This window comes from Entamoeba invadens (genome assembly GCF_000330505.1).
Source record: "Entamoeba invadens IP1 unplaced genomic scaffold scaff_1105074726711, whole genome shotgun sequence".
Classification (NCBI taxonomy): Eukaryota; Evosea; order Mastigamoebida; family Endamoebidae; genus Entamoeba; species Entamoeba invadens.
This window is the reverse complement of record NW_004443648.1, coordinates 7,767-21,018: the sequence shown is the minus strand read 5'-3', so window position 1 is coordinate 21,018 and position 13,252 is coordinate 7,767. Positions and strand designations below refer to the sequence as shown.

Below are 13,252 nucleotides of genomic sequence, written 5' to 3'. Positions count from 1 at the left end.
AAATGATGTTTTGGAACATCTAATTGAAAAAACAAACTTTTTTCATTCAAATCAGAAACTTCGAAATTATTTAAATTACTAATTGGAGTATTTGAAGAACATGCGATTTTTTCCGTTTTATCAATCAGATGGTACATTGTGATTAAATTAATATTTATTTCTTTTCAGAAGAAACATAAAATACAGAGTGCTCAGTTCGACGCCGCAAAGGCCTTCTTGTGTGGTGTTGCGATAAGCGGCTTTTGGCATAAGTGAATGTCCCCAAGATTGTAATTTGCAGGGTTTTTGAGTATTGTCCGTGTTTCTTCTTCAGTCAGATTGTAACAGGGCTTTATAACGTTTTTTGACTCTTCGAATTCCTTGCAATGAGTTTTGGACAAATGAAAACAATATCGAAAATGAAAACAAACTGGGCTGATGAGTGGATACAATGTGATAAGCATTGTAACGATGTCGATTTGAGAATCTATTGATTCAGTGGTTGTTGTGATGTACGTCAATTCTCTCGAGAAGAAAGATGGGGCAACACAAATCCCAATTTTGGCTGTGTGTCAAGATATATATATAATTTCTTATGAAAACAAACAAAATGTCATCTTGTTGACATCACTCTTCTTCGAGATGGAGTAGTATAAATTTAACAAGAAAAAAAGATAGCGTCTTCGAAGTGGTTCAACTCTTCTGAGAGCCAAATTCACAGCAATGACTGTTTGTGGAAGGTCTGTAACTTTCCTAAAACGAGAGAATACCGTGGCTAAAATAGCTTTGTCGGAGTAGTTCAAAATTGGTTTGGGCATTTCTCTGAGAAAGCCAGAAAGGACGCCGGCTAAGCAGTACATTTGGTCTGGGTATGTCATGTCTTTTGTGATGTCTATCTTTTTATTAATTTTCTTTTTCATGTCGCAAATTTGCGCGACATCTCCAGTCATACGAAATATACCTTCACATGGATGTTCCAAAAGAGAACGACCTACTTGCCAGAAAAACGTTGGGATATGGTCGGTGAGGAAGTCGTCTGCAATACTTTCTAATTTGATTTGAAATGGTTTTGCTGCTGGTCATTGCAAAAACGTTTTTAGCAATTTAGGAAAGAGAAACAAACGTGACTTCTATGTTTAAGTTATTCATTTCTAAATGTATGATATAGAACAAACCTTCAGTTTCATGTGATTACAATAAGCTATAGAAATTTAAAGTTTCATCAAATCTATAAACACTCAGTTAAGAAAAGTTTTGGAAAAAAACAAAAAAAATCTGCTCTTTATATTTAATCGCTTTTTGAGTTTTTGTAATTGTGCAAAATCGATGATATGGTAAATAAGTTATAGAAATTGAAAATTTTAATAATAATAAATTGCTTTTTAAATTGTTTTATTTCTTAATTATTTTTAATTGGACAACATATTTTTATATTTCATTATTCAATCAAAACAAACAAGTTTATTCTAAAACAAGATTCAATTCCATAAATAATCTTTTTATTTAAATTTTTTATTAATAATAATAATGGTTATAACTTCACTAATACACAACTTTAAAATAAAATTAATAGTTTGAATAGTATGTTAAATTAATTATAATAGTAAATCTCTATTACAATTTCAACTGATATATTTAATTGAATTAATTATTTTAATTTGAATTTGTGTGTTTTTACAACAAATAAAAACTAATTTATGTTTAACTAACGTCATACATTTAAACAAATTTTTGCAGCATAATTGTGACTTGATTATTATAAAAAATAATGATTTAATTAAATATAATAAAATAAACTATATTAAATATAAATTGTTATTTACTATAAATAGTTATAAAAAGTAGAAAAATATCATCGAGACACAAAAAGTTATCTTTTTTTTAAATTGTTACAATTATTTGTATAAATACTTTTTCAAATAACATTGAAAAAAATAAATGATAAAATAACTCGAATTTTACAATTATAATTATAACGGTAAAAATTTTGGCTGTTTATTATTTTTTTATCCACTAAAAAGCAGAAAATTAATAATATAAAAATTTAAAACTGAAATTAAAAATCACCTTTTATCATATTGTTTAAACAAATAATATGAATAAAAATTACTTTAATAATGGTGTTATAAATAGAGTCATAAAAAGTTGATTGAATTAAGGTTCAATAATGTTAAAGTCGGGATTAGCAATTGTAATTGCCTCAAAAAGTGTAAATAAATCTTCTGCACAACCTTCGACTTCAACTGTGTCAAGCTTTAAAAATTCGTGTTTATCAATTTTTTTCACAATAAGGCCGACAAGGTTGTCTTTTTTGCAAGTGACAGAAGTTGTTGGATGTTTGTCTGTATGAACTCTATTGTTTAAAACCGAGTTTTTCAGTATTAAACTGCCGCTTTCTTTTGTGTCTTTAAAAACAACGTTGATAACTGCATCCACTTTTTCCACGATGCTTGGGTCCATCGAAACTGCCATTAAATCAAACAAATAATTAAAAGACAATTTCATGAGTAAATAAGTACTGGTCACATCATTTGTGGTCCTTTCTTGTTTTTGTATTGGGTGTTCAAGTTCGAAAGCACCTGTCAAATATATATTTCTCCATACCGCACTCTCTTGCATGTAGCCGTTTTGCCTATAAATTTCTGCAAGTAAATTTCTTGCTTCCGAGTTTTGAGGATTTTTGAACACTACATTGTTAAGCATTGTAATTGCCCATTGGTATTCTCCTTTCTCAAATGACTCTTTTGCAATTGAAATGCACATCTCTTCTCCTCCAATTGCTTCCACGTATTTTGTCCCCAATTTAACAGGTGTGAGTGGATTTAAATTTGCTGGATTACCATCATAAAAACCAAGATACATTTGGTATTGAGCTCTAGTGTTATGAGAAACAGTGCCGTAATATTCTCTGTTGTAATACACCGATGTAAGACTTTTTGGTAGTTTTACTTTCTCGGTGAGTTCATTTATTGTTGTTCCCAAATTAGCCTGTCTCAAAGTTTGATCGTGTATAAATTTGTACATGTCTCTCTGCTTTTCATAGTATTCAACAATATTCTTGTTTCCCCAAGTTGGCCATGTATGTGATCCAAACGAACATTCAACCCTTTCTGAGTATCTCGCCACTAAATTATCTATGTACTTAGACCAATCTTTTCCATTTCTCACCACAGCACCTCTTAGTGTATACAAATTATGAATTGATCTATTGATTTCTTCTGCTGTACAAATTGCTTTTAATTTGGGGAAGTACATCATCATTTCTGTCGGAGCCTCTGAATTGGGAGTGTACATAAAGTCGATTTCAACACCATCAATTGTCAATGTCTTATCCTCTCCAATTTCGTAAAGGTTATTAGGGTCAAAATCATAAGAAGATGTTGATTGCCCCATTGAAAAATATGTACCCACACCACAACCCAACACGCCCTTTGAGTTATGTTCCAACTCGGTTCCAAATTGGAAAAAGCTTCGTCTTCCCATAGCAGTCCCGGCAAGAAGTTCTTCTGTAAAATGCATCTTAAACATATCTTTTGGAATTACCATTGTTGTCTTTTTTTCCAAAACACCTTCAAGTCCTCTGATGTGATCTCCATGCGAATGTGTCAGCATGATACAAGTAACTGGTAGATTAGCTACTTTCTCTCTGAGAAGTTTAAGTCCAGCAGCTGCAGCCTCCATGCAGCACAATGTGTCAATGATCAGCCACCCATTTTCACCTCGTATAAAAGACATATTCGCAACATCAAAACCTCTAAACTGATACAATTGTCCAGGTATCAATTCAAAAAGTCCAGCTATCCTTACCAACTGGCTTTGTCTCCACAAAGAAGGGTTGACTGTGTCAGGGCATGGTCCTGAGATAAAGTCGGTTTCGTGAAAATCAAACGCTTTACCACCTTGGTTTTTTGGTATGACTCCTCCGTCAATAGAACAGATAAACCCTCTCATTGAGTCTTCAAAATCACGCTGATCACTGAAGTCCAACTCATTACAATATTTGGCATTGACTTGTTTCACAAAAGAATTCGCCATGTTTAATTTGCAATTAAAAAAAACTTTTATAGCTATTATATCGTATTATTAAATTATTTTAAATTAACCATCAAACTAAATAAGCAAACAATTATTGTTCTTATGTATTCTTAAAGCACTGTCGCAATTCTATACTTTCAAGTTCAACTATGTTGATCTAATGATAAGATGTTTTTGTTGTGGATTTTTCTTGTTTATTTTTCAAAATGATAGCAAAAACATTATTTCCATTTTCCCACTTATTATTATTGAACAAACAATGTATTTAATTTGAATAAAATATTCAACATTCAAAAAGTTGAAGTTTAAAAGTTCAACAAAATTGAACACTACACTTTCTTTATATTAACACTCAATGACGATAATAAGTATCACATTTGATTTGTTTTTTGAATAATAATTTTTTATTAATTTTATAAATATTTTGTTTTTTAATAAAAATAGTAAAATATATAAATTGTTCATTTTGAATGAATTTTTAAGAAAAAAAGTAATAATTAAATAACAATTTTGTTGTTTTTGAATATACTAATGTAATTTTGAAATGATTGTCAATGTATAAAATTAAGAATAGTTTGGATTAACACCTTACACTAATAAACACGTTTTAGAACTTGTTTTTTTAATAATTGATTTTTGTATGTTTTTTGTTTTTAAAGCTATTTGTTTCGAGACTTCTCCAAATAAAATTCCTATATTAACACCACTTTTAGCAGATGACTCAAAAAAGTGAATGTTCCACTCTTGAGCCAAATTTAAGCCGCTTTCTGTTTTTACTTCTCTTGCACTTTCAAGATCGCATTTATTTCCACATAGAACTGCTGGAAATTGTTCGGAATAATCCGCGTCTTTCACACTGTAAATTTGTTGTCTGAAATGTTCCAACGTGACGAAAGACTCATTTGATGTAATGGAGTAGACGTAAATGTACCCATTCGATCTTTTGTAGTATTGGTCTCTAAGCGCTGTATACTCACATTCGGACTCTCCACTGTCCAAAACTTCAATTGTGGCTGTCATGTTCTTGTCGACAGGAAGATCAACAAAGTAAGGATCTTCCATTACTGGGTCGTACACTTCAACAAAATGTCCTTGTACAAACCTGATTTTTATTCGCGACTTTCCCACACCCGACATTCCAACCAAAAGTATTTTACATTGAATAGATGTCATGTTCTTACTAAATCTAGAATTCTTAATTTTTCATTTTTAACAATTATAGAGTTCTATAATCAAGTGTATCCCTTTGTTTGATTAATCAAAACAACGAACATACTCATTTACTTTTTCCAACAAACGAAGCCAGGTCGAATTCGTTTCCATATGCACCTTCGTCCCAGTCGCCAAGTGATGTAAGCAAAGCAGAAATTCCCTTTTCGTTCTTTTTCTCGGGCTTTTTCTCTTCTTTTGAGTCGAAGAGTTCCACAAAACTCCCTGCGTTCATCCCGGCAAAAGTTTCATTTTCTCTTGTGACAACAGTATTCGCTATTTTAGTCTTGAATTCTTGAAGATTCATGATTCTTTCCTCGAGCGTCTGTCTGACAATCAGTCTATACACGTTGACAACTTTGTTTTGTCCAAGTCGGTGCGCTCTGTCCATTGCTTGTAAATCTTTTGTTGGGTTCCAGTCGTGTTCCATAAATATAACGATGTCCGCAGCGGTCAAGTTGAGTCCAAGCCCTCCAACACGTGTTGTTAATAACAGCACATCTATTGTCGGATCATTTTTGAATTTCTCGACGATTTCAGTTCTTTTGTGAGTCGGGACAGAACCATCTAATCGATAATATGAAATATATGGAAATGACTTCTTGAATATCTGTTCCTCAATAAGTTCCAATGTTACGTTCAATTGAGCAAAAATAAGTACTCGATGTTCTCCGTCTTTCCCTATGTTGCACATTTTAAGCAACTCCTCCAATGCAAGAAGTTTTGGGGAATTCGAAATATCATCAATAGTCTTCCCCTCGGCTTTCAAATAAGCATCGACTTTTGCCTTCATCGGGTGGTTGTCGTCCAATACCAGTTTCGGGTGGACACACAATCTTCGGAAATACGTTAAAATCTGGAAAATGTGGTTCTTCTGCTTTGCACTTTCATCCTTTTTCTGGACCATTTCTTCAACATCATTGGTTGATTCAAACTCTTGGTATAACATTTTCTGGACTGGACTCATATCACAATAATAATCTTGAATAATTTTGGGTGGCAAGTCTTGTAACACACTTTCTTTCAGTCTTCTCAATATGAACGGAAGAACTTGTCTGTGTAATTTCTCCATCACAATTACTCCCCTCTCCTGATCCTCTGGGCTTGCAGAATCTTTTGCGGCTAAAATTGGTTTTGAGTACCTTTCCGAAAACTCCTTTTCAGTGCCTAAAAACCCTGGCATCAAAAAGTCAAACAATGACCATAACTCCAATACGTTGTTTTGGATTGGTGTTCCAGTCAAAATGAGTCGATGAAGTGACATAATTTGTTTCACAGCTTGGGTCAATTTTGTTTTTGGATTTTTAATGATGTGCCCCTCGTCAAGTACACAATATGTAAACCGTTTGTTCTTGAAGGAATCAAGGTCATGTCTGATCATCTCATATGAAGCTATCAAAATGTCTTTACTCTTCAATCCACTCAAAATATGGATTCTTTCCTTTGCACTGCCAGAGTATATAATCCCCTTTAAATCGTTTGTGTTAATGAATGCTTCGATTTCGTGCTTCCAATGACCAGTAAGTGTTGGTGGACACACTATCATACTCGGATACTCCGCTTCTGCATGAACAGTCAGAAGCATACACAACGTTTGTAATGTTTTCCCAAGACCCATATCATCACACAAAATCCCGTTGATACAGTACTTATTAAGAAATAGTAACCATGAAATACCGTCCAATTGATAAGGCCGTAACTTTCCATTGATTGGGTGATTAAACACAGCGAATTGTGCAATGGACTGGCTCCTAACTCCGTCAAACAAAAAGGAGATGAATATCTTTCTCTGTTCAATTTCATTCTTCAAGTTGTCGGGCAAATCTGCTGGTGGCGTCACATGCAATGGCAAGTATCGTAATACTACACTGAAACACTGTGCTCCAAGTCTCCTCACTGTGTTCTCGTGGTTCGAGTTCATCACAGATAAAAATGGTGTGATCAAGAGTGGAAATATTGGTATAAGTAATGTTGCCATTGAAGGAGACAAACACATATAATGGAATATATGGAGTGCTGCGTTGAGTGTTGTTGATGTCACAGAGAGTTGTGGGTATATTAAAGTGATAAATATCGAAAGAATATCTTTATGAAGTCTTAACAATCTTGAGAGAGTTGTAGCAATTAGATATGCATGTGCGCTGTCGATGTCTGTCAAAAGTGTTTTCAAATGGTCTACATGCAAAGGACATGTTGGCAAGAAAGGCAACACCATGATAGAAAATATGAAATATAATGATGATGTTGGGTCTTTAGGTGGAGCTTTTGTGAGTAGTGGTGTTAAAATCGAAAGGAGGTATGGATGGTACTCCTCGTGTTGTGCCAAAAATTTCATGAAAAAGTGCAAAGAATATGGAGGGTCTATTTTATAGAAATTGATTTCTCCACTGTTGATTGTCTCGCTTACAACTTCATATTTTCCTTTTAACCAATTCAGCAGCAAATTAAAGAATATTCCCAATGTTCGTGTATCTGGTTGTGTCTTATAAATAGTGTGAAATATTTTTGAAAAATGTTCTGTCAACAAAGGTGAAATTTCTCTCAGAATTGGTTCGAATAAAATATTCAAGTCGTTAACTTTTGGAAAAATTCCACCCAAAATTGTTGCTTTTGTTCGTGATACAATAGCCTCGATGTTACCCAAATACTTTTGAAGCATTGTTTCAACCACTTGTGTTTTTTCTGGTTCTTTTGTTTTCACTGTTTCAAGTTGTTGAACAAGTTCTAGTGTGTTGTTCACTTGTGGAAGATTATACTTCGCTGATATTTCTCTGTAATTATCCACAATAATCTTCCAATCAAAAGAAGTTGGGTCTTCATAGTGATAATTATTGTAAATCTCTTCCAACTTCACCTTAATAAATCGGGTGTTATCTCCATTCATCTGAGCAACCAACGCTCCAAACATAATGGATTGTGGAGTTACCATTGAGTCAACAACATAATTTTCTCCATCTTCTCCATTTTTTTTAGCAACGCAAAGTAGTTTCGACACAACAAAAGCTCCATTAAACAAAACATCAATACGTTCCCTTTTTTGATTTTCAACGGGAGCATCACGACGGACTTTGGAAATGTAAGATATCACCTTTTTATCAACCAACCCCCTGACACCTATTTCAAAAATTCTCAATAACTTGGGCAATTCTCCAACTATTTTTGACACACTTCGTGGAAATGCATAACTCACAATCGTTAAAACCAATTCAGCGTTCATCACTGCATGTTTTAAAAGTCGTGAGTTATGCGGCATTTCACTTTTAATTTCATCGCTTAGAAGGTCATCAACACTTGGAGAATAATCGTTACCTTCCGCAACAATTTCTGCACAACATTGAAAAAACAAATTTTCTAAAGAAACTCCACTTGGCGGGATATTTCTCTTCTGTTTTTCAATTGAAAGTTGTTGTAAAATTTGGGATAAAATAGATGAATACGTTTCCATCACTGCAGTCCTCACACTGGCCAGGACGTGTCCAGAAAATGTCAAAAGTTTTGGGATATATTCATCAATTAGGGTTTCTAGTGGAATTGGTGTTTGTTCTGCAGCAATTTTATCAACACATTCAAGCAATTGCAAAACATTGTTCGCAGAAGCTGTTAATTCATCCAACTCCTCTAAAACATCCCATAGCATCTCTCGTAATGTTTGTATCAACTCTCTATCAGTTTTCATCACATCAACCAACTCTCTCATGACCTCCGCAGCAACCGCAACAGATTCGTCATGTTTGACATCAGTCAAAGCTTCCAACAACATTGGTTTTACCGTTACAAATAGTGGTTGAACGTTTTTCTTGTCGATAATTGCAACAACATACTTCATCACCAATAATGCCCCGTGTTTGATTTCCCACTCTTCTTTGTGGTACATCTGACATATAAGCGTAACAAACTTGTCGACATTTCCAATGTTTTGAAGTGAAATCCCAATAACTTGAGCACAAGTTTCTCTCACCGGAGCAATGACGGTATCCGATATAAAATCTCCAAATCTGTCCAATGAAACAACAACAAGTAGTTTGAGCGTCAAATCAATTTTCCATTCTGTGGTTAGTGAGCGACTTTGAGATCGAATTACTTCTCTTAAACTGATGGCCGCTCCATGTCTAATTTCCCACCGCGCGTCAAAAACATTCTCCAAGCATTTTTCACAAAACTTCTGGAACGGCCAACCTTCGCACGTAAAATCCATTTTCTCAACTTTTTCAACAACTTCTACCTCTTTTTCTTGTTTCATTTTCGCTTTCCGTTTCATCGACAATTTCTGTCGTTTACTTAATTTTTCGTTCGCGACAAATTCAACAGGTACAATTTTTTTGGTTTCTTCCTCACTGGCCAAAAGAACCCTATGTTCTCCTATTCGCTTTTCCAAGTTGAAATTGTCAAATGTCCATTCATCGGTTGGGCTCGTGCAACGAACAGCTGGGACATTTTTAGCCATTGCTTCAACTGCAATCCCTGCAGCAGTTCTTGTTTCCAACTTTTTGTGGATCGTGTATGGGTAAATACGTGTGAGAAGCCTTCCTATTTCTTCTGGCTTTGTACTAATGATCTCTCCAAGCTGCAGCGCAGCCGCGCGACGTGCAGCTGAAGTGGGCGCGGTTTCGATCAGGTCTAGTAATTTGTCGAGTCTTGACATTTTCTCTTCATTCTGGTTTTTGCGTTGTTTATTTATACTTCCAGTGTTTCACATTTTTTCCTAAACTGAAAAAAAAGCAAAATTACAAAGGGTTTGTAGTTTTTACTTTAGTTATTTTTGCTATATATTTACTATACTTTTTTAATAAAAAGTTGTTTTTTTGTAAATTTTTATTATATTTTATTTTTTTTTATAAATAAAAAAACATTTTTTTATTTGTTTTTTCTAACAATTTTATAAATTACTTTAAAACTGATTATAATTTTAAATTTAACAATTAACACCTTCGTATCCTAATCTATCCAACGGGTATTTATTTTTCTTTTTTTTACCAAAAGAATCCATTTGCTGACTAAGATAAAAAGTTATAAAGTCTGTCTAAAAACGTTGTCCATTTGACAAAATTTTACACAAAATAAGGTGAAAAGATTGATAATTAGGGAAAAAACGTTGAAATCCCAATAAAAATTATGAAACAGTGTTTTTGAAATGTGTCGAATTGTTTCCCGAAATATTCCAGTTTTGATGGTCCAAAAATGTTCAGACAACATTGGAGAGTGGACAACGTTTAGACTGAATATTTATATTTATTTTGACCAAATGTACTTTTTTATTTGAATTTTTTACATGAAATAATTGATTTGGGATATTTTTTCTTATATTTTAAATCGTTTTTATTCAAATGGAAATTGAATTACCTGAAGAACCAGTCTATTATTCTAGTGACGATGAGAATGAAATATCACAAGAAATCAATTTTGGTGAAAATATTATTGTTCCAGAAAAAAATTCAGAAAAAGAATTTATTTTTTCAACCCAACCTCAAGAGGAAAAAACCAAAAATATTCAAAATTGGGAAATATTAGACCCTGTTTTCGGGGAGGCAGATTTTTCAAAAATGAATCAAAACTATAGAAAGATGATAATTTTGGGGACATTTTCTACCGAAATAGAGTGTTTTGAAAAAATTGTTTCTCCTGAATTTGTGGATTTGATTGTTGTTGGCACCAACGAAAAAGGAAAAACACTGATTGGTAATTGGAAAAACACTGACACTGATGAAATTCGTTGTTTTATGGGGTGTTGATTTACATAGGGGCAATGCAAATGAAAGGTCCAATTTCCCGATTTTGGAATCAAGAATTTGGCTGTCCATTTTTCGGAATTGTAATGGAAAGAAATAGATTCTATGAACTATATAGAAGTTTCCGTTGTGATCTTAAAGCCACAAGAGAAGAAAGAAGAACAACAACAGTTTTTCCAGCAGTCAAAGAATTATTTGGGATTTTTTCCCGTAATATTACCAATATTTGTACTCCCGGTCAACTTGTTTGTGTAGATGAAAGAATTTTTGGGTTCAAAGGTCGTTGCAAGGCAATCCAATACTGCTCACAAAAACCAATAATAGGGGGTTGAAATTTTATTGTATTTGTACATACTATAAAAAATTGTGTGTTGGGATGACAATGTATGAGGGGAAGAAAGACCAATTGATCGGGAAAGTTACTCCAAAAGAAGAATATCACCATGGAGAGTCTGTTGTTATGGAATTAATAGAAAATTTGCTTCCAAAAAATTCCCAATCTTTGGAATATTTACTTCAAAGCGACAATTACTTTACAACAATAAATGTAATTGGCAAGCTTGAAAAGGAAAAAATTGGGTATATTGGCACTCTGAACCAACGAAGTACTAATATCCCAAAAGAGGCCAAACAAAATTCAATGGCAGAAAAAGAAATATTCAAGTCTGAAAAAAATATTTTGAAAAAAATGGAATTATTGAAGAAAAAAGAAGAAAAACTTTTTCAAAAAGTTGCAATGTTATCTTCAAAAGAATCTCCAAATCGGGAAATATTGGAAAAATTCGAAAAACAAGATGATGAAAACAACAAAAAAATTGATGAAATTAAAATGGAGATGGATAATATTAAAACGCAAAAAACTTAATTTTATAAAGATAAAGAAGCCAATCCACAAAATATCCGATTTTGGAAAAAAGACGGCATTCTTTTAACTTCATTCAACCCCCCAAAAACAAAAACTGTCATTATTGCAACAAATGCTCTTAATGTCACGATTATAGACTCTTCAAAGTCTAAATCAGAAATAAACGTTCTTTATAATTATAGTAAAACTCCAGTGGACACTTATGATTTTCTTTGTCAACAATATACGACAAAAACGAAAACACGTCGATACAATATGGTCGTTTTTCAAAATATTTTGGATTGTGTTACAACAAATGTATATGGAATGTTTAAAGAATGCAAACAAAACAACCATTTCGACTTTCTTGTTAATTTGTCAAAACAGCTTTCTGAAAATTACATCAAACGTCGACTCAAAAATGGGATGAAAAAAACAAAATAGAAAAAAGAATGTTTTACGCGTGCGGTCTTTCAAATTGGTGGATTGAGTCAAAATCACCCGAAAAAATAAAATACACAAGAAGATTTAGTCGGGAGAGGGAAAAGTGTCATCTCTGTATTGGAGCGAAAGCCAGTAGCGTAAAAGAATTGTGTTCTTTTTGTGATCAAAACGTATGTTTGTCGCATTCTATCGTCATGTGTAGAGTGTGTTGGTAACAAAAACGACGAAAAGAAAAAAAATCCAAGCGAAAAACTCCAAGTGAATAATGATTAGATAAATCATTGTTTTGTTTTACTGTTTTTTTAGTTTTTTCAACAAAGGACTAGAAAAAGAGATGATTGAAACAATCATTGGCAATTGATTGCAAAAGATGAAAAATTTTATCACGAGAAAAGTATTACCACAAACCTATTTTGTAGTTAAAATATAGGTTTAAAATTATTATTGTTCTTTGTATTGTTATTCAAGACGTTTTTGGTCGAATTCTTAGGTAATTTAGTCTTAATTCATACTTTATATAAATAAAATAAAACTGTCCGTTGGCAAGTTTCGGTTTTGAAGGGGTTTCTTGAGAAAAATAAAAAAAAAACAAGTTTTAAGACAAATAATATTTTACTTAACCTTTTTTAATATGGTATTCGGTTAGAAAAGTGTTAATTAATGAAATATTCACAAAACAAAAGCTAAGTTCAAAAATTTATTACTTTATTTTTTTAAAACTAAAAATTGAACGTGTAATAAAAAAGATTATAATTTTTTATAACACGTTCAAAATTGATAATAAAAAATATTCATTATCAGAAGTTTAAGTTGGGTAAAGGTTAAATATTACAATAATTGAATATTTAAACTATATTATTATTAATTAATAAATAACAATTTTTTAAAAAAATTCTTTTTACTTGAAATTATCATTTATTTTTAAAACAATAATTCTTTATATTGTTTACACATATTCCATTTGAATAATTCCCAACAAAAAACAACTGTTAAAATCATAATGTCCACAATTGAC

At 32.5% G+C, this 13,252-nt stretch overlaps 4 protein-coding genes across 4 annotated transcripts; all 4 read right to left on the bottom strand.

Annotated features, from left to right (window-relative positions):
* Positions 1-191: 191 nt before the first annotated feature.
* Positions 192-1,166, bottom strand: EIN_051530 (hypothetical protein; the record flags this gene model as incomplete). Its single annotated transcript, XM_004259711.1, has 5 exons — positions 192-359; positions 411-544; positions 587-1,051; positions 1,103-1,109; positions 1,155-1,166. 5 exons carry the CDS (start codon positions 1,164-1,166, stop codon positions 192-194), a joined length of 786 nt encoding a protein of 261 aa, XP_004259759.1.
* A 967-nt stretch (positions 1,167-2,133) lies between these two features.
* On the bottom strand, positions 2,134-4,014 carry EIN_051520 (hypothetical protein; the record flags this gene model as incomplete). The annotated part of the gene is made up of 1 exon (XM_004259710.1): positions 2,134-4,014. The coding sequence occupies one exon, from the start codon at positions 4,012-4,014 to the stop codon at positions 2,134-2,136; it is 1,881 nt and encodes a 626-aa protein (XP_004259758.1).
* Positions 4,015-4,602: 588 nt separating this feature from the next.
* Positions 4,603-5,187, bottom strand: EIN_051510 (hypothetical protein; the record flags this gene model as incomplete). Its single annotated transcript, XM_004259709.1, has 1 exon — positions 4,603-5,187. One exon carries the CDS (start codon positions 5,185-5,187, stop codon positions 4,603-4,605), a length of 585 nt encoding a protein of 194 aa, XP_004259757.1.
* A 103-nt stretch (positions 5,188-5,290) lies between these two features.
* EIN_051500 (hypothetical protein) lies at positions 5,291-9,865 on the bottom strand (the record flags this gene model as incomplete). Its single annotated transcript, XM_004259708.1, has 1 exon — positions 5,291-9,865. The coding sequence occupies one exon, from the start codon at positions 9,863-9,865 to the stop codon at positions 5,291-5,293; it is 4,575 nt and encodes a 1,524-aa protein (XP_004259756.1).
* Between the last annotated feature and the right edge of the window lie 3,387 nt (positions 9,866-13,252).